The sequence below is a fragment of the Chroicocephalus ridibundus genome, chromosome 1, assembly GCF_963924245.1.
Source record: "Chroicocephalus ridibundus chromosome 1, bChrRid1.1, whole genome shotgun sequence".
NCBI classification, from domain to species: domain Eukaryota; kingdom Metazoa; phylum Chordata; class Aves; order Charadriiformes; family Laridae; genus Chroicocephalus; species Chroicocephalus ridibundus.
Window position 1 is genome coordinate 77,516,210 of NC_086284.1, and position 25,355 is coordinate 77,541,564.

General features: G+C 40.4%; 1 protein-coding gene across 5 annotated transcripts in view; it reads right to left on the reverse strand.

Annotated features, from left to right (window-relative positions):
* Positions 1–24,976, reverse strand: part of CRLF2 (cytokine receptor like factor 2) — a 48,964-nt gene extending 23,988 nt beyond the window's left edge. For 2 of the 5 annotated variants that reach the window (XM_063340515.1, XM_063340524.1), the window contains exons 1-8: positions 24,645–24,961; positions 19,137–19,232; positions 12,439–12,550; positions 11,509–11,681; positions 9,800–9,939; positions 8,914–9,076; positions 6,825–6,939; positions 5,720–5,804 (exon numbers count right to left, since the gene is read on the reverse strand). In XM_063340515.1, the coding sequence (XP_063196585.1) occupies positions 5,720–5,804; positions 6,825–6,939; positions 8,914–9,076; positions 9,800–9,939; positions 11,509–11,681; positions 12,439–12,550; positions 19,137–19,232; positions 24,645–24,705 (945 nt within the window). In that variant the 5' untranslated portion in view covers positions 24,706–24,961. Of the gene's footprint in view, positions 1–2,560; positions 4,512–5,719; positions 5,805–6,824; positions 6,940–8,913; positions 9,077–9,799; positions 9,940–11,508; positions 11,682–12,438; positions 12,551–19,136; positions 19,318–24,644 lie in introns of those variants that run through there. The other 3 variants (XM_063340496.1, XM_063340486.1, XM_063340505.1) reach the window with 3 other exon arrangements.
* Between the last annotated feature and the right edge of the window lie 379 nt (positions 24,977–25,355).

Sequence of the window (25,355 nt, forward strand, 5' to 3'; positions counted from 1 at the left end):
CAAGCTGCAGGCTCCTCTCCAAGCTGGCCACACGGCAAGTGTGGATGCACGCAGGGACCAGTTATTGCTCAGGGTGAGCGTACACCTGCTAGTTCCCTTTCACCAAACCTTGTGCTGGCAGTTGCCAGCAAGAAACTGAGCAGGAGCAACCCCTGCAGATGACACTAATCCAGCTCACAAATCATAAGGGTTACGTGAAACCTCCAGTAAAGGATGAGTTATTATTGCGTTTCTTCTCTTATTGCATAATACCGCTCTTTCAGCCACTAGATTAGTCGGTGATAGATGTCTACTTAGATACTCAGTGACAAAAGGTCAATTAGGGCCATGTTTTCTTTTCCCACGGAAAATGCTGACTGTTTGCCCTTGGTATTTTGACAAGTTAGACCTGTGTGGCTTTTCCAAAACAAATGATTGTATCTAGACCAGTCTTTCAAGCGTTCAGTGAGTGTGACCCTCCATTTTCATCTTTGCAGGTCACATCGTTTTCAGGAAAAGGGCAAAGCAAAATAAACTATGTTTGCATGGCTCAGTTTAGTGACTGCAAAAATGCAAGCCACCAAAAAAAAGCCAAGGATGGTTTTGAAAGTTTTTATGAGTACACTGTAAGAAAATTCTAGGTTCATTGCAAAAGAAGCAACCACTTTCTGCTCAAAATTATGCATTTGACAATTGCGCAAAACATATTACCAAATAATTTGAAAAACACTAATGTATTACAAAAATCAAAAAGAAACAACGACAAAAAAAGAGAAAGCAGAAGTTGCAAGACTGGCTTCAATAGGTCCTGTTACTTGTTTAAAAACAACCATGTGATTTCCTCCTAGTTTTCCTCTCACTGAAAATCAGACATCAAAAGCAAAGCAAACAGCATAGATGTTCAATCTATCAATGTAAATTGGCTCAGCTGGTATAGCTAGCACATAAATTGCATGAGGAATAAATATACAGTCTGTTTCTTCTGCTGTTCAGAAAATACAGTTCAATTAGTCTGGACTACCATATGACACACAGTTTCTCCCTTTCTGTGGGATATAATTAGGAACACGATGTAGCATCTGAGGGACTCATGCCTTTGAAGAACATGACAACTTTTGAATAAATAAGAAGGAAGATGTGAAAGTTGCCGTGTATCCTTCTTCTCACTGTGGGGAGTTGAACAGGCCTTTTCCTGTCTGGCCATTTAATTTGCTCATTTGTAGCTAGGCTTGCATGAATCACCGCAAGCCTGCTCTGAGAGATGGGCTGCACAGCTGTGTGACCATCTGGGAAACAGGAAAGGAAGGAGAGGAGAGGAGAGGAGAGGAGAGGAGAGGAGAGGAGAGGAGAGGAGAGGAGAGGAGAGGAGAGGAGAGGAGAGGAGAGGAGAGGAGAGGAGAGGAGAGGAGAGGAGAGGAGACAGAAGAAAAAGTTGTGACAGAAGGATGGAAAATGTCAGGTGGGAGATTAGGGAAGCCTCACGTTACTCTCTTTCCAACTTGTCACTGTGACAGTAGTTGAAAGCAGCAAGCCAGCCTGCTATTCTTTTCAGTAAACCATGTGGAGCGACGGCTCTTGAATTTTGCTACAGAGCTGCCCAGCACTTTCTTGCAAAATGAGCATTAGGCCAACAGGCAAAGATGGGTGAGAAGGCTTCATTTTTACAATGTAAAGAAAGTCCCTCTTATTTGAACAGCAAGGTAATATGCAGCATTTTGTAACAGTCTTAGAAGATTAAGCGTTGTATTGAAGGCAGCTGTTTCTCCTGAATGGCTTGGGACCAAAGTGATGCCCTTGCAAGTCTAGAACCTGCGTAAGCTAAAGATATTATTTCAGTCAATATGTCATAAAGGAGAAACCAGTCCTGATATGAAGATGGGGTGACTGGTTGTACAGCATAACTGAAAGGGAACTCTGTTCTCAAACTTATCTGGCTTGCTAATATTCCTCTCTGAAGTAGCATATCCATCCAAACCCTCTTAAATTTGTTGTAGAAAGCATACAATCATATTTTCATAAAGACATTTTGTTACATCCTTCAGACATGTTTTAGCTGGGTCCAGCTTCTCATACTCTAACTGATCGTCTCATTGATCTTTCACTGAGCAGCAGTTCAGCCTGAAGCCACAGTGTGCCCAGGAGGGCTGGCTCCCAGCTCTTCATGCCAGGAGCTGGGGCAGAGGGTGCCATGGGCACCAGGCATCCTTCCTGGGGAAGCAGTGCCTGCTGTGGCTGAGAGCTACCAGGTTCTACGTCTCATCAGGGATAGGCTATGGCAGGCACCAGGAGAGCAGAGCTCAGGGACATGCCTGGGTTCACCCAGCTCCCCCAACACCCACCACCAATTAATGTTGCTGATTTGATAAGTCTTGTTGTGCCGTGTTTGATAGAATCATCATCAGCATTTGGGGGACGACCCTTCTGGTTGCTTAAATCCTGTTCTTCATAACTCGGTAGATATTTTTCTAGAGTTCTCCAGGAATGGAATTTTTTTGGGGAAAAAAAAATGCTTTGTTTTGAATGTCAATAATTCCCTATGTTTTATTTTCTTCATAAGGGGATGTTTTTAAAATAAATATTTGAGATATGCGGGTGTTTTATTTGTTTTATTTCTATTTTGTTATATACAATGTGAATATGGTTGTATACATACACAAAAAGAACCTTTATGTCTATAAAATATAATACAAGATACTATAGCTTGCACTAAAAACTTAAATTACTATAACATTTCAGTTCAGGAACACTGCTTAAACAGCAGCAACTTTTTTTTTTTTTTCCCACAGTAAAACTTCAGAAAATATACTAAAAGATTTTGAATTCAGGCAGCAAATTGTTTGCTCAATAGAAGGTGGTTTAATTAAGGTATCTAGCTAGCTCTGTAGGCAACCATATGAATGCATGGTTCAAACATGAAATAACAAAGCAATACATTCTGGGCTTTCCTCCCATTTTATTGTTTGAATCATTGCTGGAACAGCTTCTTATCTGTTGTGAGCCACTGTAACTTCTTTGGTTCTCATGTAATAATTACATTTTTATCAGCTGAGAATAGCAGAGCTGGATTCTGCTCATCAAATTATATACAGCTTGCATTAGTTTAAAATCTACTGCATTCTTACGGTGCTGTTGCATACTTTGCATTTCCAGAAATATGGGGTGTACAAAAGGCCCCAAAAACTTTGCACACACCTGTTTTAGATAGGAAGAGGCAGAAATGTCTTTAAGATTATGGGAAGTCCTTTGTTAGCATGTTAATCTTATTAATGAATAATCAAATCTGAGGTAATGTCAAGAAAAACTTGGAGAATGTGCCTGAACTATCCTTGCAGTTAGTTTCCCAGTTATTAGCCAGAAAATTTCTGGATTTTTCCTTGTACAGCAAGAGGCTGGTCTATGCAATATGAATAAGAAGTCCTAATTTGGCTCAACTGCTGATTGCATTAAAAAACAATTTGAAATAAATGCAACTCAGTTAAATATAAATAGTGTTCAAAATAGACCTCAGCTTTCTAGAAGAAGATGCTTAGTCATAAAAAGACTATGAGATACCGAGGACCTGACCTCAGAGGAGGCCCATGAAGCCCTGCTCTTCTGGAGGAAGCTGCCTACACAGCACTACTCACAGGATAAAATGTGACTCATTACTGTACATCCTCACTCTTCTGTTCTTAGACCTGGGGCTTATTCTTTCTCTTTATAAAACCTTTGTTGTATGCCATGCAGCACGAAGTTTTACACTGGGAGAAGCAACTTACAAAAGCAAGTTTTCTACTCTAAGGAGGGCTTGCAAAGCAGTATCCTATCACTGTGAAAATGAGCAGTATATGGCCTGGTCTTTGTGAGAAAAAGACCACTAGCAGAAAAATTCCTTTATCTTCTCTCTTCATTTTGGGAGGAATAACAGTGTGGTTTTCACTGCTCTACATACTCCCTAAGCGCGAGGACTGAACCTGGGCTCTGCGAACATGTATTATGGAGGAGCTCTTGTTCTCTCCTGTCCATAACAGGAAAATGGGACTCAGTTTAGTCTTAGAGACAAACCCGAATTAGAACAACAAATCTGAACTCTGTTTATTATCAGGCGGTTATTTCAAACACTGAGCCTGCCCAAGTGGTCTTAAGTGCTGGGAAAGAACAGATCAGAAACCGGATAACCCAGCCTAGTGTCTGTCTTGATGTGAGTCTACTCATGACAAACTTTTCTATTCAGCCGCTCCCCTAAAATAATCAGGATCTTTTATGTAATTATACAGATTTTATAACATCACATACATGTCATCGTTCATTAAGATCTGGAAGCCAGCAAAGGAAGCTATAGTGTTGGATGTTGGCATCAGGCAGGCAATCTGAGCTGCTTTGGGGTCATTATTTTCAGCTGCTCTTGAGAAACTAAAGATTTTTTCTTGAGGCTCCTGTTTGTCACAATTCTTCTCATCTTCTTGCTGGCTTTCTGCCTCTATGATGCACTCTGGCTCTTCATATTCTAGCTTGGTTTGTACCATTGCATGATCAGTTTTGTCTATCCATTCCTAGGAAAATGAAAATGTTGACAGGGCCTGAGATATCAATCAAAAGAAACCTGGCTGTAAAGACACTGATTTTGCTTTAGTAATGGCATGTTTCCAGGATAAACCACAATGGAGAAGGTGAAATGGAAGCAATATAGTCAAGCAGTACATAAGATAGCACGATGGAAGAAAGGCAGGATGGCAGGAAAACAGACAGGATTCCACAAATGCATACAAACTCCTACTGATTATCGAGAGCACATTAAATAAATCTTCGTATTTAACCAGGGCCTTTAGAAAACCTGGGATGTATAAAATAGTTGGTGTTCACTCCTTGACAGACTCATGCATTCTTTGACCCAAGCCCTGACTTAATCTAAATTGAGACTGAGTTTACATGGAGATTTACAAAACATAGCATTTCTGTATTAAAACTTCAGTATTAATTTGCATTTATGTCTTTCTTCTTCAGTTTCAGTTTAAAGCTATTTTATATATAGAATGTTTTCAGTTTGTCTCTGGGACATTATTACTACTCTTTGACATTGCCATTGGGTTTGAAAATGTAAATACATGACCATGACCTGTCTCCACTCAGAGGAAACTTAGTAGTAATTAAGATAAAAGACAGCCCAATTAATACAGGAAAATACATGGCATGTATGATGTCATGGACTCAGGAAGCAGCAAGAAAACAAAAGGAAAAACTGTGGTCTATCCATTTGACAGCCGTTTCGTGTCTAAAGGTTTAGCAGCCATACACCTCTGTGTCCAAGCAAGGATGCTTCCTACTGTGACTGATGCCTCCAAAGGCATGAGTGCCATCGCTGGCTCAGCACTAAGCCTCACAGCAAGTCACAAATATCAAGGGCAAGACCAGGTTGAAGCAAGCTCCCTGAGCTATCGTGTGCAGGAATGGATGCAAACACCAGGATGGCGTCTCACTGGATATTGTACCTCTGGACACCCTTAAATTCTTCTCCAGCAATTTCTCTGTCTCTTTCTATCTAAGTGTCTCTTCACAGTGCCAAAACAGCACTACACTGATTGTATGAGCTCTGGTGTTTGCTCTGTGCATCCTCTTGGTGATGTTGCACGAGGGGAGGGGCTTTTCTCTTGGATCAGAGAGTGCTTATGGTAATGTCTGTGTAGAGCAAGTATCAGTAGCTACTTTCAAATTATTCTTAACATTGTAGAGTTTACAGCCTTGCTAGGAAGGGAATGTTTACCTGAAAGTTTCCATTATGATCATTGAAGAGATCAGCAAATACGTATTTTGGATCCGGTATAGCAGGCATGACTGACTTCCGAAGCCTGCAAAGAGGAAAGAAAAATACAAAGGGATGTTTTCTTATAGTGCAGTCATTCATACAAAAATCTACTTCAGCACAGTTCTGTAGCTACAAATATATTTTACATGGCAGTACTCTAGGCTTAATTTCTTTTAAATGTGTTCTAAAGTCAAAAAGCAGCTATAACAGTATGATAACGCCATCAGGCTAAGAGTGATTTTTCTGCTGGATTTTCAACCAGCCCCATCCTGGTAGAATCTGGACTCTATACAAACTTGCAGCTAGTCAGCAAGTGCCATTTTGCTCTATGCATTAGTCAGAGTTTTACCTTCCCTGGCCACATTCCCCTGGGCAGGGAAGATGGTGCAGCAGCCAGCTGTATTGGCTGATTTAGTGAACACAAATGTAAACTTGAAACATAGAAATATAGGATAAAAAACTCTGCTTATGATCTAAAAGGGTTATCATAATCGCATACATTTTCAGCTCTGAAAATACTGCATTTTTTGCTTTTTTTTTTCTTTTTCCCCCAACGAAAAAGCCAAAATTTGATGTCTTTGCAGGTTTTCTTTGTTGTTTGGTGGTTTGGGTTATTTTTTAAATTGTAGATTCTAAACATGAACGGAGTCATTCAACTGCAAATCCAAATATTTATATAGTCTTATTAAAGTTGAATGCACTCAAGCTTGGTTCAGCCTACCGCAAACAGTCATTGAGTCTGATGAAAGTTACACAAAAGATTGTCAGTTCAGACGAAATAACCAAAATAATTGGCTTCTCAGGATTTAACTAGTTTTCTGAAAAGTTTTCTGAAACTTTGTCTTTTACCAGAATTGTTCTGTTTTTGAAAATTAAAGGCTTTGGTGTTTGGAAGGCCAGGATGCATTATTGCTCAAACAGTAATTAAGCTACTGACTTCTGCATCTTCATTATTACTTTATTTATCAGCTAAGAATTTTGAGTGCTAAGAAACTTCATCCTGAATGATAGCTCTATTTTCATGACATGATTATTTAGTAGTAACCAATAAAACTAGATTTACCTCTGCCATTTACACAGAAGAATCAAAAGAATAAGCATCACTAGAAGTACTGCCAGCAAACAACTTAAAACTGTTACTGTCTTCGAGTGAGATTTTATATCGTCATCGCATGAATCTAGGAATAATCACAAAAAAAGTATGTGAAAAAATTATTTTTTGCTTTAACTGTAAATATTCCTAATTACATTAGAACACTGACTTTTCTTAAAAAAAATATAAAACCTTTTAAGAACAAATAAGACAAGTTCAGTTGTTCAACTGAAACTGAAACAAAAAGCCATTCTTCCCCATCCTTGCAACAAAAGAAAATTGTTCTTTTATTTATCTAAATTGACCTGGTACAGGACAAAGGAGCGGATTTACAGGTAGAGCAGAGGCGTTATGAATGAATTGAATATTTCTTCTTAACTTCATCCCATTGCATTGACAGTGATAAAGCAACTTTGTGCTAAGATCTAAATTACATACAGCTACTTACAATCACCAAAGCTGCAAGTGCGACTTTACATGTAGCCTAAATGTCTTCTTTCCCAAGATAGAACAAAGACAGAAAGAATATCTCCCCCGTCCCAGCAAACAAAAAGCCAGCAAACCACAAGTGCTGATACCCAGAAAGTAACTAGTGGCAGGACATCATCTAACACACAGGTATATAAAACTAATGCATTTGTGCGCTTTTCCGCATTCTCAGTGTTCTTCCTGAAGCTTTTGTAATGCCACCTGAAAACTCTTCCTACTCCTACTGACCTTCTGCTCTCCACATAAATACTAGAAAAAAGAAATTATTATTTATACGGGAGCAACTGTCCAGCCTGTTCCACCTGCCTGCTTTGTCCAGCTTGCCGGCATGCCACAAGAAAAGTTGTGATCCTATGAAATTTCTTGAGCACAGCTTTGTTCATAGTTGCCTCTGGTGTTAAATTTGGAGTCAATAATAACTCACTGAAGCCCTGAAGTGAAGTGCTTGCCCCAGTGAAGGGGCTGTGCCAATGTCACTTCTGATCCAGGGGCACCCAGAGCAACCGAACCATTAATCTGTCTCCTCTGCGCTTTCCTTCCTTGCAGTTACCTGTCAAGGCTGTTGATAACAGGTGGGGCTGTTATCTGCGCAGCTCTCAGCGGTGCACAGGGCGACATTGTGCTCTGTGTTTTCTTTAGGGCATTTGCCAGCCGCACCTGAGGACATGCTTGCAGGCTCATAACTTGCATGGTGGAGGAGGCTTCTCTGGATGTCAGCGCTGTGGCTACTACTAGTGCACATGCTACATGTACCTACTCTCCAGGGTTTCATCCCAGCTTTATGTACCTAGATTTTCATCAGGTGAGCTAATAGCCCATTGCATTTTAGAGAACTCAGATATGGGTACACTGGACTTTTGGGTGTCTCATAGTTCTGATAAAGCCTAGTGGGTGGCATTTTGTGCTTAGCTGAGGTGATACGAAAGTTTTGGGATGGTGTACAGTCTTTACTACAGCAAATATGTTTTTTGGTTTTGATAACCAGTAGAAATGCTGTTTCCATCAAAGATCTAATGGAAGTGAATGACACTCAGTTAATGTGTCTGGTGGGAAAGCGCTGATACAGACTTCGCTTCCTTTTCATCTCTCTTCCCCCATCCTCCCTGTTTTGATCAATCCAGCACATATAAGCATCAGACTGCTATAACCTCTGGTCCTATAATTCAATTTACTGTACTTTCAAAACAAACTGCCTTCAAAAACAGGCCATCAAGGATTTTCTTAGCATCCGGGTTTGATGTCCACATATCATATGTGCGTGCACACACACACACACACACAGAGACCCTTCCACACCCCTCCCCCCCCATGCATCACATCACTGTCATTGGTGGACAATGTAATACGAACAATAAGGACACTCTTTGCTGACTATGGCATAAATTGATAGTGTTATGGGCCATCAGGAACAAAGTGAACAGGAGTTATACATGGACAATTAGACATCCACATGAACTTTGATAACAGGTGGACCACAACAGCGCAACATTAATTTGTTCCCAGCCTCTTTTGCAGTCAACCCTTCCCCATTTTGTACTTAGACAATATATGAATGTAGCACAGTTGTTACCTAATAATGTGCCATTCATCCAAAATGTTTCTGCTGCCCAGTCACTGCTGTAATTAACTACGTTGCAGTAGGGTACTAGCCTCTTCAGTCTGACCCGGAAAGAATAGCATTTCCTTGGATCAAAGCCTTGCTCTCCAACACTGCAACACTTAGAAGTTCTGGACTGAGAAGGAAGGCATATCATCGTTAATTCTGGTTTTCAAGACAGCACTTCAGAGTGCCACACTCAGTCATGGTCACAATTAGGTTAAGGGATAGGCCAACACAAAACATCAGAACTGAATTTTAACTTCTCTGAGTTTAAAGGAATTCTGTTCCTTGACTAACTCTTTACTATTCATAGCCATTCCTCATTGAAATCGAGTGAAGTTCATAACAATCGTTACAAGATGCGCTATGCTACAGTTGCATATCTGCAATATGAAAAGACACCTCAAGCCACAAAATAATTACAAGTTATATTTGAGACCAGACAGGTTTAAGTCAATGAAATAATATTCAGAAATACTTAACAGATAACTTTAAAATAAATAAAAATCCCACATCATCTCTTTTCTTTCATTCTATTTCATGGTTTTTTTCTCCTTTTTTCTCTCTTAACTACTCTGCTTTCTGCTTTTGTCTTCCAAAACTCCTCTATTCTGAATGTATGACCTATCCCTTAGATTGTCCTCAGCTCTTTGCATGGCAATTAGATATAACTCAAAAAGTAAATGATTTCTGATATGACAGGGATCCATGATCCTAAAAATCTGTTTTCTGCTTCCAGAGATATTTGAAAATATAGGATGGGGGAACAACTTGACAAAAACCCTGTTTTACATCATATGGGAATGCTACTTCCAGCTTCTTCCAATGTGGGTTAAAAATGTCATGTCCAACTCACTTGCCAGTCTTTGTCAAACTTGCTTTTGTATTGAAGCTCAAGAGTTAAACACTTCACAGCTCTCTCTGGTTTGTTACAGCTTACAGTAACGGTGTCCTCTTTCCAGAAGAAGGTCACGTTTTCTGGTCGATTGGGCTTTACTAAGAAGAAAAACAAATTATGCTATGGTCTCTTAAAAGGAAGCACTTTGCTGTTAAAATTATTGTTGTTCCTTCCTTGTCTCAATGTTTCTCTGAGTAGTAAGTGAAGAAAGTGAACTTTTTTCTTGGAGGATGCACTTTTGTAGCTGACCTCCCTATTAAACGTCAAAATCGAGCTTGACACGATGACACTGCTCACCATTCGAAGTGCCACATTCAAAGGTAGATACTATCTCATGTCAGGAACCTATTGCAAGCACTTAAGGAAGGACTCTAGTCTCCTCATACTCTCTGCAATCAAAAGAGTCTTCTTCACTGGAAAAGGACTGACAAATTCAGTACCATAAAACGTACAAGACACACTTGTGCAGCTGCTGGAGGCTATGTGGGATATGGTGGGGCATCTGAAAAAAGCACTGGGTGTCTACCTGTGCACAACTGAATCTACCCCTCACTGTTTTCAGATGGTCCGAAGAGCATGCAAAGGTTTGATCTATGTAGCTGGTTATTCTGAAATAAAGGGCTGAGAAGAGTGTTACCTGCTTCCTTAACCCTTCTAGTTGTCTTTTCGTATTATGAAAATTCTACCTTCCTAACGTAAAGACCTGAGTTCGATTCTTGATATTTGTGGTTTTTTACTTAACCCTTTTGAAATTCATTTTAGTATAAGTGGGTGTTTAATAGCCAAAATTCAAAGATCAGGCTGCAGCTTTCCATAATTTACCAGATATTGGTAAAATTATGAAACAGAAAAGTATTCTTAAAGTTAGATGTCTTGGCAGGTTTTTATTTGATTCCTTTTGCTAAAACATTATTAATAAATGCTAATAATGTATTTGGAATAGATATATTTTTTTCAGATAATTCTGCATTATATACTTTCTATGTGATTTTTATCAGAAAAAAATCCCTCCACTTTAAATGCTGTAACTATGTGCAATTCCAGATTTTCATAACCCGATTTCACACTAGATGTGAAATATGTATTTGGGGGCAGGAGGGACTTAATGAAAACAGGAACATTGTCTCTCTACTAGTGGGAGGATGTCTCTTCTAGTCTATGAGACTGTACCAGAGCCACTCAAATAGTTTCTATTGCCATCTGATGATGGTTTTAGACAGCCCCTTTGATAAGAAGTAGTTTGCTGCCTCACATCCCACGGAAGACGGCAAAAAAATGGAAGGTTAAAAATACAAGAAAGATCACACAGCCAATGCTAAGATGAGAAACTGTGAACTTTTATTGATTTTCCTGATAAGAATACTGAGCAGGCGTGCACTAGACTAAACACACCCATATAGTTTAGCATTTTCATTCTGATTTTGAAACTGTGTTTTGGGACAAATCTGGCTGCCCTGTGTAATCTCACTTAGCTGCAGTTGCACACGGGCCAGTGTAACAATTGATGAGAGCAAGAGATGAAAATCAACATGAAATAACTATAGTTTGGTTTTGGCACACATACTAATAACACTTTATACACTAATATAACTGATTTCTTCTCAAACTAAGAATGAATCAGTGAAGACTTTAGGATTACCAAAGTAGTTATGATTTTACATACTTACTATAAAAATCAGATTTTAGTGTTTTAGAAAAAAGCTCTTCACTTCCATTACTGTTCCTGATAGAGATGGCAAGGGTGGGTCCTTCTGTCTTAAAAAGACATCCAGAATTATAATCTTGATCCAATAAATAGGTGGGACATGGCTTCCAAACTTTGTTCTTGCCTTCAGCAAATCTGTAAATGAAATAATATTGGTGAATGCAACACTCTTACCAGTTAACACAACTTCATTCCTTTTCTTTTTGTTACTGTTCTTTCTTTTTTTTTTTTTTTTTTTTTATTTTTTAAATGCTCCTACCAAGGGAAGTCTGTGTATGGAATTTCTTGAAGCAGCAAATTTCATAGTGGTGTGAAGGAATTTGTTACCCAAACCTCACTGACTTTCCAGCACTGGGTTTTGACACAGTCTGAAATTATCAAGTTTCCTTCATGCTGTTGTTGTTGTTGTTTTCTAATGAGAGAAAGACTTGCTCAAACGGATGTTTTCATGAACCTCTTCCTAAGATTGTACAGCTAAAAGTTCTTTTACATGTACCAGTCAGAGAGAAAAGGGAAGATCAAGTACTATGACTGTCTTTAACCAAAACATTAGATTTCTGTTAGTCATTAATGACGTCAGTCAATAAGGAAAATATACACATATGTGGAAAAAACTCATTTGATGGTGTAATTAGCATTAGCATTTAGCACAACAACAGAAGAGGGACAAATCTTTCATACAATGTTTGTCGTGACTGACTGTTCCGCAGGCTTTCTGATTTGTACACTTCTGTAGCAGGCTGTGAATATAAACAGGTTTCATGCTGGATTATTAACAAATGTTAAAAGGATTTTCAGGTACACTTCACAGAAGACTCAAATAGACTTAGATATTTCAGCCTCCCAAAGTAAATCCTTTCATAAGAGAAGAATAGGCGTTGTTAATACGCACGTATAAGAAAATGACACATTCTTGCTGGGAAATAGTTCTCTTGCTGCCCATGTGATCTGCATCTTCTCATTATTGAAATTGATTATTGTGGTGCTGATGGCATCTTTCCAACCTACCCAAGACATTGACAGAGAATATAATTTCAGCAGTGAGTATGAAAAGCATCCCTTGACATTGGTAGGCAATCAGTGTTTCAAAGATATATATGCAATAGACTCGACCATAAAATAAGAAGACATAAGAACATCTAAAATGCAAGAAAACAGAGTAAAATAACCTAGAGAGGATAAAATTAGAATTTCAAAATAGCAAAATGAATGCATGCACAGCAACACCAGAGAGCACCCTATGGTCCCTGGGCCAAAAGGTAGAGACTGGTTTACATGTATGCAATGCATAGGGCCTATACCTTGAGGCCAGCTTTCCCCCATAATACCTGCTAAGGTTTTCCTACTAAGGAAAACTGTTTGGGAAATAATGCCACGTGGAGCCTGTCTGTAAACTGTCAAATGTTAACTGTAAGAAACAAGGAACTGACACCACCGGTCAAGACCAGGTGAAGATCCATAGGAACCCAGAGCAGGTCAGCACAAGTGTGTGTGTACTGCATATTTGATCTATGCGATCCTGGACGATTTCACCTTACAGAGAAGAAAGATCATTTAATCTCCTCTGACTGAACGCAGATTTTATTGCCTCTCCTGACCTCCTCCTTGTTATAACTCTTGCAAGGGACACAGGTATTTTAGTTCCGTGTCCACCAGGATTCCACAATCAGACACTGAAGATAAATCTGACATTGAAAAATGGAGAAGTTAAGAAGGCAGAAGAGATTAGAAATCCATGCTATATCAAGGAGAAGGACAAATAATTTATTTTGCATTCTCTAAGAATATTTACTTGAATGAATGAAAAGCAAGAAAATGTATCTTGACTATCAGCATGAAACCACTTAAGGGTAAAATTTGCAGATTGCTGTCTCCAGGCATGAACTGTCCACCACTAAAACCTGTTGCTGGAATATTCTTGCCTGGCAGGAGAATAGAGTAGCTTTGATTGCTGTCTACGTTTCATGCCACTCTGGACTCTTGAAGGTGTTTAGAATGGAAACATTTTAAAACATTTCTTATGAGTTTTTTGTCACATACATTGATCCTGAATGTTCATGGGCATCAGGCCTAACTATTCTCATGTTTGCTGTCTTTTGCTCCATAATCAACACTAAGAATGTGAGAAAGGCATGTGGGTTGAAGTAACCATTTTGTCTATTTTTATGGCTATATCTCTGCTTGTAGGCATTTCATTACTTCTGTAATCAGAGTTAGTCAAAACATTTTTGCATAGATGTAATTGTGTTGTAACATCTTGTTTTGTCAACATCATTCAAGAGACAGTTATGACAGAAATCCAAGAGACACTGGGTAGATGTAGCTGCAGGTCACTGCCACGTGATTCATGGAGCTCTGGTAAAAAAGATTCTGCTCTTACTCAAGAGAAGGACTTGAAACTAACTCCTCCATCTCCTAACTAATGCCTTCAGGCTTGTTCTGTATTGTTTTCTCAAACTGAAAATCTCATGTGTTTTTCTGAAGAATAGAGAAGTCAGTATTATTACATGCTGAAGCAAAAACGCAACTTCAAAACCTCAAAAGCTATCATAAAAAGGATTTTATCCAGCTGTTTCTACCTCTGTTACAAGAGACTACCTAGCTCTTCTTTCCTAACTCCTCAAGCGCTTTGTATGACCTCTTGGCGGGTCTAAGACATGATCTTGTCTTTAACTAAAGCCACTAAGAAATATGATGGCAAAGTGCCTAACAGTGGATCCTTGGTCTGCGATTGCACTAACACGTTTTAATTTTTATGGACTAAACTCTAGCATGTTTGTGCTGTGCAGTATATAGTGATATTGTTTGTGTAACTGAAATCTATATGACCATTAGCATTTCAATTTTCTATAAAGGTAGTTAAATGTATATTTAATGCCTATTTGAGTGTATAATTACATGTTCTACATCTTTAAATAAAATTAAATTTATAAAAAAGAAAGTAAAAGCATACTGTACTACTGTACTGTCCTGAGATCATTTTTATGAGTATAGAATGAATCCTTTCAATTCCCTTTAGAAGGAACAAAATATGTATTTTCCACTTTTTCATAATTAGTCTGCAGATATTTTTGCTTTGATATTTTTTGTCTGTGCTTCAATAATGAAAATAAAACCAGGAAGAGTACTTGTTTTCTTAATCACATATTTTCAAGGATTATCAATTTCAAAATTAATTTACAATGCTGTTTCTCTGTGGACAATAGTTTGGCACAGTGACAGTTGGCAAAATGCTGTTTGTAGGGCATGTTTTTGAATCAATTTTTAAGTCAAACATGAATGAAATTCTTCAGTTTATCCTCAGAAGGTGGCTTAACGTCTCTGCAGACAGCTGTGCAACACATCTTCGTGCGCTTGACGAAAAGATTTCAAATAAGCTATGTGCTAGGCAGAGCAGCACGCAGTCTCGACAATAGGACATAACAAAGAGTGGGCACCTGGGAGTCCTATCTCAGGCATAGTCAACTAAACCGGGTTGTGCCAGGACCCTTACCAGAGGAAGGATGCCAGCTCAAAACCCTCACTTGGACTTGGGCAGCTGGGCAGACCCACGGAAAAACACAGCAGTGATTTTTCCATTATTTGGAGGCTGGGCTCAACACCCAGCGTTCATCCCATTGCTCTCCACTTGTGAGGTTGCAGCAGTTGGCCCAGGACGTGAAAGATCTGCTTGCATTGATTTCTAGTGTTAAGCAAATGGTGCGCGTTGGGTTTATCTGTAAGACTGGTCTCAGATTGCTCACTACTGTACAGCTGGGCAGCATAAATAACTTTTTTTTGTTTTAAAAATATGTTTATAGGGAAATCAGTGGAATTAACACAGATAGCAGTCATTCATAAGTTGTGTGAGAGAGCACACGGAATTTGCTCATGCAAATTTTTTGTATACAACTGAGAAAAGCGCTGTTGCCAATAATTTGATTGAATTTGCCTTTCAAATAGGTGATGTGTGCTTGGGAACCTCCTTGAACCGATGACTCTGTATCTCACGACCCTGACATTGCCAGCAGAGAATAAGAGACCGAAACAGTAAAGATTTTGGTAAAGTAACAACCCGTCCTTCCCTCTCTGTAGAGATCAGCTCTTGAAATCCTTTTTCAGGCTGCCATGTTTTCCCCCAGTTCCAATGTGCAAAAAGGACACCAGCATCAAAACATTAAATCCCATACAGTTCCTTTAATGGGGTGTTTGATGTCTTCAAACTTGCAGTGGTTTAGTTGAGATGTGGTTGGTTCTAGAGATGGATAATAAAGATAACAGACAGACCACACGGGATTCCCACACACTAAGGAGTGGACACTAAGTAAAACCTGAGACCATGATCTCACTGGCCTGTTTGGAAGGCAAGAAAAGCCACCAATTCATTCTGATCCTTGGACAACACTCATTATTCTCTATTTTTCAGGTATATCGTGATAGCTCTATACTACTAGTTAGAGGCTGCAATTCAGAGATGCACACTAACTCTTGGGTTTGGCAATGCATAGTTTTTTTGGATGACAGAGACGAATATCAGTTTGGCTCCAGTCCTGCAGTGATTTATGGATGGACTTTGCACACTCTGAGTAGTCCACTTGACTTCAGCAGGATTACTCAGAGAGCATTAACTTAACAACACATATAAATCTTTCTAGGATCAGATCCTTTTTCTGCAAAAAAACCCTACACATTATGAATTGGAACTCTGGGATTTTAACATTTAAATATAAACTCCAGCAACTGCAGTTATTTATGTACTAAAATGGAAGGTAATACGTTATTAAATACTTAAAGAACAAATAGAACCATTTAATAGAAATGGAACAGAAATTGTAATAAACTATCTGGTGATATACACATATTCTTTCCTTTGGTCTAGTTTTTAAAAGCTTCATAAGAAATCGGTCTTAACATAATTAACTAGCTACGTAGGGCAAAAAAGTCTTTACCAATCTTTTATTATTAACGACTGTATTTCTAGAACTCTAGTCAGGGCAATTTTCTACCATGCTTTCTAATTTCATGAGTTTTGTAGCCTTTTTGAATGTGGTATGTGATGCATTTCATGTAAGTGTTCAGTAAACATTTGCATGCATCTTTTCAAATTATAGCATATACATGTTATGAAATTCACATTTGAACATGAGAAGATGCATAGCTTAAGTGAGATTTTAATACTTTTTGATTACACTGACATCAAATCCTCTGAGGATATGTACAGGTTATCTGAAATATGGCATTTCCTTATGATAATCTTTCCTTTGCCTTAAACTGAAAAGACGTTTAGTTTCCTTTTCCTTTTCCTTTTCCTTTTTTTTTTTTTTTTAAGGACGTATACTTCTGAAGGCAGAATAATTCCTGTCTTTTGCTAATGGAAAGAGATAGGTGGAAAGAGAGAAAGACAATAAAGGGATTTCTCCATTTCTCTCCCTTTCTTTATGATGGAACTTTTATGAATTCTCCTGTAACTCCATGGATGTTTTTCAGCTAATGTGACAGCTTTTCCACAGTAACTGTAATAATTTAAAGCATTCTTCTCTTCATGATCCTAGAGGCACACAACAGACCAAGGTAATAAATTTATCATTATTCTTTGTATTATGATAATGGGTAGATGACAAGGTCAAAAATATTATGAAGAGGCAGTCCCCAGGCTAAAGAGGGATGGCGGCAACTTTCTGCCTGAGGATGGTCTGCTAGTCTAGCTAGGTGTGCAGTATGTTGCAGTGCTGTAGGACACATACTGGTGCTCTGGAGCATGAACTTCAGAGAGAATTATCCAAGCCTACATCTTTGGTAAAACCAGAGGGGCACTGGTAGGGCTCCCCACGAGACTTTAACCTCACAGGCATTGCTGGGCACCTAGCTCTTCTCAGGTCAGAGAAGCGTGGAAAATACCACTATGCTCTGTGGAGAAATTACTTTTACAGGGGGAAAAAAAGAGAAATTTCCTTGCACGATAAATTATGCAGACACAACCATGAGCAAGAATATGAGCAAGTACGTTCCACCTCCAAGACAGTTTTCAAAGTTTATTACTGAGAAAAAATACTATTGAAGGGGAACATTGTAAAAAGGCTGAATGTCATGGAACAGATAAAGAAAAAAATAAAAAGAAAAAGGAGAAGCAGAATGACAAACTGCAAAGATAACAGAATGGAACATGCATGTACTGGAACAGCTGCAACCTCATTGAAGCATAACAAAGAAGAAAAACCACTTTTGATTTCCTTACACTGGTGAAACCCGATAAGTAACCACATGTTGAACTTCCACATATTGCAGCACACTGCAATAGAAAATACTATAGAAAATAATATAGAAACTACTGGAGAGCAAGACCCAGATGTGAGCCCACACTCTTTAGTTACCCTTAATAGTACTCATCTATGAGAATAGTTTCATTTCATTAATAGGAGCAAATGTAGGCGAAAGTGCAACTCCTTGAGCACCAGACTGCTGAATTGAACGCACAGGACAGACACTGAATAGACTTCCTTTCAAGAAAGGGAATAGGACAGCAAGAGAGTTTTTTATAGATATTTTGAGGCAAACCATAATCCTTATAGCATAATTCTTATAACCCGTTAAACTGTGTGTTTGGGGTTTTTTTTCAGAAGATCACCAACCATTGCTAGGCATCACCACTCTGCGCATCAAAGAAGCACAACAACTGTAATTTTCAACTTTTGTTCTACAAAGTCATCCCATCAGTATGGCATGGCTATAGGTGGTTGCAATCTCAGGACAGGGAAGAGTCATGTTCCCTAACAGGAGGGCAAATGACTCACAGGAGCAATTAGCGCTGGAGAATCAGCTGGTGCTACATTGCCTGAAAACGGTACTTGCCATACACGTGACAGAACAGAGAGCTGATTTATATGTTGATAAGATGAGGGCATAACTTTAAAGCATTTCTTTCCCCTCATAAAATTAACAACAGGGAACTTGTGATAAATTAACGAGTGAAGATTAGATTAGTTGTGTATGCGTTGGGCTTTGTGTTTGATTTCTGTAATAATCCAATTATCTTTGGCAAGCTGTAAGAAATGTCACTGCAGACAAAAATATGAAACAGAGATGTTCTTGTATTTAGTAGCCAAATAACCAGTGTTTAATGGCTTTATTAATTTTGCACTTTAATAGTATTTTTACCTTGATGCTTTCTCACGCACAAGATATTGCTGGATATTTTCCCATCGTGTTCATTCTTCCAGAGTACTAAGTGCTGGTCTTATCTGGAATCTGTTCTATCGATCTTTGTTCAATATGAAGGCTAGTCTTTTTCAGATGCAGCACACTCTGGTAGAACCTATGCCTTAGTAAGTAGTCCTGCTTGAAGTATTTCTCTTTTTAACAGTGGACACAAGCTTACCAAGTTCTACCTTGATTTTTAATTAGAAAACTGTCTTAGAACTCTGTTATTATCTCCACCAAAGTTTTATTTTTTTTAAATCCCCTTTCATCTCTGCTGGATATCAATTTCTGTTTGTTTGATTCTTTTCACCAAAAATGTGCTGAATATTGTAGCACATGAGATAAAGTATGCACAGAAATATTACTAATTAATGTGTCAATTTCTTAAATAAATATTTGTGGATTTGAACTTACCAGGAGATTGTGACTGAGAAGCCACCAGGTTGCCCAGTGTGAAGATCATTGAACATGCTTGAAAGATGAGTCTCATGGTTGGAATGTTACAACAGACTGTGAAGAGATGAGTAATCGTAATCTCTGGATTTTACTGTTTGATCACTTTATACCGGAGGCTGATGGGAACTGGAGGAAATGACTACAGGAAATAAAAAATTGACATATCTCTAGCTATAAACAAATCAGAAGTGCAGGACTCCAGAATGCACACCTTCTCCATACAACGTTAAAAAAAATAGTAGTTAATTTCTCAGATTATGAGTCTCTCTTTTGTCAGCGCTTTGCCTTATCTTTTCACATCTGTATCAGAGGTGACCATAGCCCTGATCCAAAACGAGGACCAGGAAGCTGTGCATATCGTGGATGAAGGCACCGATCTCAAAGTGCCCAGTGACCTGAGGTCTGCCTGGCACCCCACTCGCAAACCAGGAGCTGTTACTGCTAGCAGGTGTTTATATGGCCGCTCCACATGCCTGATGCACCTCAGCTGGCTTGAGCCGCTTCAGAAGCAAAAGTTGTGGACCCTTTTGTGACAGAGAGCGCTGAGCCACCATGGGTAGAGAGGCTATTACCCAAAAGGTAGCACGAGGATGAATTTTCTGCTGTGTTACCTGGACACATCTATGCTGCTATTGCTTCCAAATATATCCATATACCTATCATTTCTTTTGTGTATATATATATATATACACACATGCTGTACCTATACCTTACATATCAATATACCTAAAATTATACATAGGAAGTGGGAAACAGAATAGTGTTTTGCCTGACATTAAACATATTTTAGAAATAAGAGAACTTGGAATCTTGTAATAATCATAATTGTCATGTCCAAAGAAATATATTATCTATAGATCTGCAGTAAATTGGGCTTCAGCTATGTCCACATAGTAGTGCAGCAAACAGGAGCCGTGAAGCAGTGGGATGAAGCAGTTGGTGCTGAGGACCCAACAGCCACACAGTGTGCATGGGGACAGGGGGAGCATTCCCTAGACTAGCACCAGTCCAGGCCCATGGGCTGAATGCCTGCTAGCAGTCAGAGTCTGCTAGATGCCCTCCTGGAGCCTAGCTTCTGGGGAACCTAGGGAACCCAGTGCTCCACTGTGTGAACAAAAACATGATGATGATTGTGAGACTCACCTCACAAGGACAGTCCTTATCCGAACTGAAAAGTCAGTGTCGCCCCAGCCTGCCGCCCTTCTCCAGCAAGAGCTCAGGGAGACAGCCCAGAGTGGCAAAGAGCTCTCTTCCCTGGGCTTGCTGGCTGCTCCCTTATGTCCTGATAAAGGTTTACTCTTTACTTTTCTAGGGACATGTGAAACAGGCAAGTACATCAACGTACTTCAAATCCAGTCTTTCCCCTCATTTAGCATCACACAAAATAAACTACTCCATGAAATCAACAGGTAAAAATATAAACAGTAGGCCCCAATTCCTATCTGTGTTTCCTAGCTGGTCTCAAGCTTTTTCTCTGCTTGCATCAGAAAAAGTACAGGAACTTTCTTCTCATGCAAGGACATGCTTGGGAAGATGAAGGAATCAGTCACACTGCATGCAGTGGCCTGGGCACACACACCATACGGCCTTCTGGAGACCCTGTCCCCTAGATGCCTTCTTGCCTCAAGTTTCTCAAGCACGGAGAGTGGAAGTTTGCTTGCTGCATGCGGTACTAGATAGGGAGTTGGATTGTGGAGTTAGGAATACATCCAGCACCTCCTCTGTGATTTCTGTTTAAGGCTTATTTTCATTCCTCGACAGTACAGTTGGTCAGATGAGACCCTTATCAGCTTTGTCACATCATCAAAGTCTCCAGCCAGGTGATGTGGTACCAATTTTGATCACTTTTCTTGAGTTGTCTGCTTTCACTGGCTTATTCATCGTATGTCCCAGGAAGACCTATTCAAATCCCAGTTACTCTTGGAAATGCCAGCCCCACAGCCCGACACACATACAGTACTCATGGAATCACGGAATCACGGAACTTTTCAGAGTTGGAAGGGACCTCTAGAGATCGTCTAGTCCAACTCCCCTGCTAGAGCAGGATTGCCTAGAGCACATCACTCAGGACTGCATCCAGACGGGTCTTGAAAGTCTCCAGAGAAGGGCACTCCACAACCTCCCTGGGCAGCCTGTTCCAGTGCTCTGTCACCCTCACCGTAAAGAAGTTTTTTCTCATATTTGATCAGAACTTTCTATGTTCCAGCTTGTGCCCGTTACCCCTCGTCCTGTTACTGGGAACCACTGAAAAGTGTCTGGCTCCATCCTCCTTAAACCCACCTTTTAGATACTTGTAAATGTTAATAAGGTCTCCCCTCAGCCTTTTCTTCTCCAGGCTAGAGAGTCCCAGCTCTCTCAGCCTTTCCTCATAAGGGAGGTGCTCCAATCCCTCAATGATCTTGTTGCCCTATGCTGGACTCTCTCCAATAGTTCCCTGTCCCTCTTGAACTGGGGAGCCCAAAACTGGACACAGTACTCCAGTAGTGGCCTCACCAGTGCAGAGTAGAGGGGGAGAATGACCTCCCTCGACCTACTGGCCACAGTCTTCCCTATGCAGCCCAGGATGCCATTGGCCTTCTTGGCGACAAGGGCACACTGCTGGCTCATGGATAATTTACTGTCTACCAGGACCCCCAGATCCTTTTCTTCAGAGCTGCTTCCCAGCAGGTCCACCCCTAACATATACTGGTGCCTGACATTCTTCCTTCCCAGGTGCAGGACCCTGCACTTGTCCTTGTTGAACCTCATTAGGTTCTTCTCTGCCCAGCTCTCCAGCCTGTCTAGGTCACACTGGATGGCAGCACGGCCCTCTGGGGCGTCAGCCACCCCACCCAGTTTGGTATCATCAGCGAACTTGCTGAGTATACACTCTGTCCCCTCGTCCAGGTCGTTGATGAATATGTTAAACAATACTGGTCCAAGTATTGACCCCTGGGGGACACCACTGGTTACAGCCCTCCCAAATTGACCCTGCTCCATTAATCACAACCCTACTCTGTTAACCGTCTAGTCCCTGCTTTGATCAAGTTCCTCCAGGGAGGCATTAATTCCTGGAATTAAAATAACAAGAAGCACAGAACTGAAATACTAAAATAGGTCGTAAGTGATAGTTAATGGAAAGCTGAAATCGCTCACGGTTTCCACAGTCAGCATTGCAGAAGCCAATGTGACAAACAAATGAAGGCAGAGAGCCAAAATTCTCTTGTTCCCCAGGACAGGGAAACTCCCACATGTCCCCATTTGAGTTAAAAACACATTTCTCTTCCAGAACATATGTCTTGTTTTCACTAGAGTGTGATGGAGATGAATTTGTCCCTGTCTGCTTATCATACACGTAAAACACACTGGACTGCAGACCTCCTAAGGTAGTTCATTCTTTGGGGGAAAGGGGTGTGGGGAGACAACATGCAAAGAAAAGCTATCTAAAATACCTTCTGGCTTATAATTATTCTGATTTTGTGACACTACATCAAAACCAAGGTCTAATTCTCAAGTGACAGCAGCGCATTTTCACTGACCGTTTCCTCCTACCAGGTATTTTGGTACCTCAAGTAATTGTCCCTCCCACCAGCCTCTACTTCCTTTTACGATACTGAGGGCCTTTTGAAGACAAACAAAATTACTCTTTTCACTACTTTTGAAACCAAACCTAGGGCTGAAGTCCTGGGGAATAAAAAACAGCAACTGAGACAAACAAACTGCTTGCACAAACCTGATATCCTGTCAAGCTATTTTTGCTGCTGCCGAGAGAAACATCAGATTTGGCATTTGAGGGATTTAGGGCTTGGGCACTTCCCACCTCCCCCCGATGGAGGCACACACTAGCCTAACCACCTGACTCAGGCTCTGCCTGCTGCCTTCTGGTTACTTGATTTGATTTTTTCAAATATGGAAGATCCCAGTCCATGAACTGAAAAGCCACCTGTGAGCCACAGGTCTTTTCCTACCTGCCTGCCTGAGTGTGATTGATTAACTTGTCCAGATCCTCTGGGTCATTGATCCCATGAGGACAAGGACAGAGCATTGTCACAGTGTGCCCCCTTTTCAGGGTTCACTCGCAGTGCAGCGTTGGCATGTTTGGCCTAAGAAAACAAGATCCATCCTAATATTGCAAATTCACTCAGGAACAGGGAAAGCAAAGAGTAACGGTGAGTTGAAAATTAGCAGCTGGGGCATGTGATTTTGACTGCCAGTAGAGACAACTGTTAACAGGATACCCAGAGAATGAGGGCAATGCACGTGAAGCAAATAAATCAAAAGAAGCCCTTCTGACTTCATTTTGCACTTTGGATCAAACCACACAAACAGCCCTTGGCCCTCTGCCACCTCCTCCACCCATGACAGCAGCCCTCAGAGGTGGCTTCACTTGCCAGCTGCAACCTTCAGCAGCCTTACTGACTTTCATCAGCTTCCTTCCTCTCTTTTTATTTCCCTTCCTATTATTTCATCAGCGGTGTAAAATGAGTCTTTGATCACTACACAGTTCAGCAAAGCAAATTTTCTTAGTTTATTTCTTCCTTTATCTGGAACCTCAACAAACAACAGCCCACGAATAACTTCCATTTAATGTTATTCACTTACTGATGGCCTTGGTAACGGACTCCACAAAAAGCCCTGCAAAATAGCAGAGATTATCTCTTTTCTGCGGCGATGATCCCTTGTAATTTTTTGCATTAACGGGAAGTGATTTCAGTGTGCTTTGAGTGGGTGGGATAAAGGGAACGATGACCCATTTATAGAAAATAGTGAGTCCCATCATTCCATGACAAATCGGCTTAGTCAACTTGAGTCAGTGCAGCCCATTGTTCTGACAGGACAACCTGATTCCCTTTTGTAATATGCTGCAAAGTGTAAAGATATCTACCGTACTTTTTGGACTGCTATCCACAGACAAAACTTAGAGGATTAATCCTCAAGGGTCCCTGACATTCGTAAAATTCATGCTCTTGTGCAATCACTTCAAAAAGTGTCACTTGGTCTTTCCTCGTATCACCATGGCTTGACCTGTCCCAGCCTTCTTTATGAATGGCAGGAAAGCAATGGAGGGAAAAAACAAGAAAAGATGTCAGGAGGTCTGCATGGGTGAGCAAGGAGCTCCTATCTGAAATCAAACATGAAAAGGAAGCATGCAAGAGGTGGAAGCAGGAGCAGATGACCTAGCAGCATAAAGCTGCTTTTCGATCTTGCAGGGACAGGGTTAGAAAAGTGAAGGCCAACCTGGAGTTGAGTCTATTAAGGGATCTGAAGAGAAACAAGAAAGGATCTACAATTGCATAAACAGTAAAAGGAAGACTAAGGGAAACATGGGCCTGCTGCAGAATGAGGCAGGGTACTTGGTGACAAATGACACAGAAAATGCTGAGGTACTCAATGCCTTCTTTTCTCCAGTCCTTACTCGCAAGACCAGCCTTCAGAAACCCCAGGCCCCTGAGACCAGAAGGAAAGTCTGGAGCAAAGAAAACTTACCCTTAGCAGAGAAGGACGACGTTAATGAGCACTTTAACAAACTGGAGGTATGTAAACGCATTGAGCCTCACAGGATGCATCCGTGCATGAGTGCTGACCGAGCTGGCCGAAGGGAGAGATTCTTGAGAAGTCGAAGAAAACAATCATCACTTCTATCTTCAAAAAGGGAAAGGAGCATTGGGGAACTACAGGCTGATCAGCCTCACCTCAGTTCCTGGGAAAGTGATGGAGCAACTAAACCTGGAAACCATTTCCAAATACATGAAATCGTGGTCAGCCAACCTGATAGCATTCTACAAGGACACTGTCTTGGTGGATGGGGGGAAAGCAGTGGATACTACCGTGGTTTTTTTGTTTTTTTTTTTTTTAACTTGTTTCCTGTGCAACCTGCTCTAGGTGACCCTGCTCAGGGGGGTTGGACTAGATGATGTCCAGAGGTCGCTTCCAACCCTACCATTCTGTGATTATGTGATTCCGTGATTCCGTGATACTGTTTACTTTGACTTTAGTAAGGCCTTTGACATTGTCTCCCACAGTATCCTCATAGACAAGTTGACAAAGTGCAGGTTAGATAGGAGTTTAGGTGGACTGAAAACTGGCTGAACTACGAGTCCCACAGTGTTGCAATTCATGGAACAAAGTCCAGTTGGAGGCCAGCAACTACTGATGTACCTCAGGGGTCAATACTATGGCCAATACAGATTAACATCT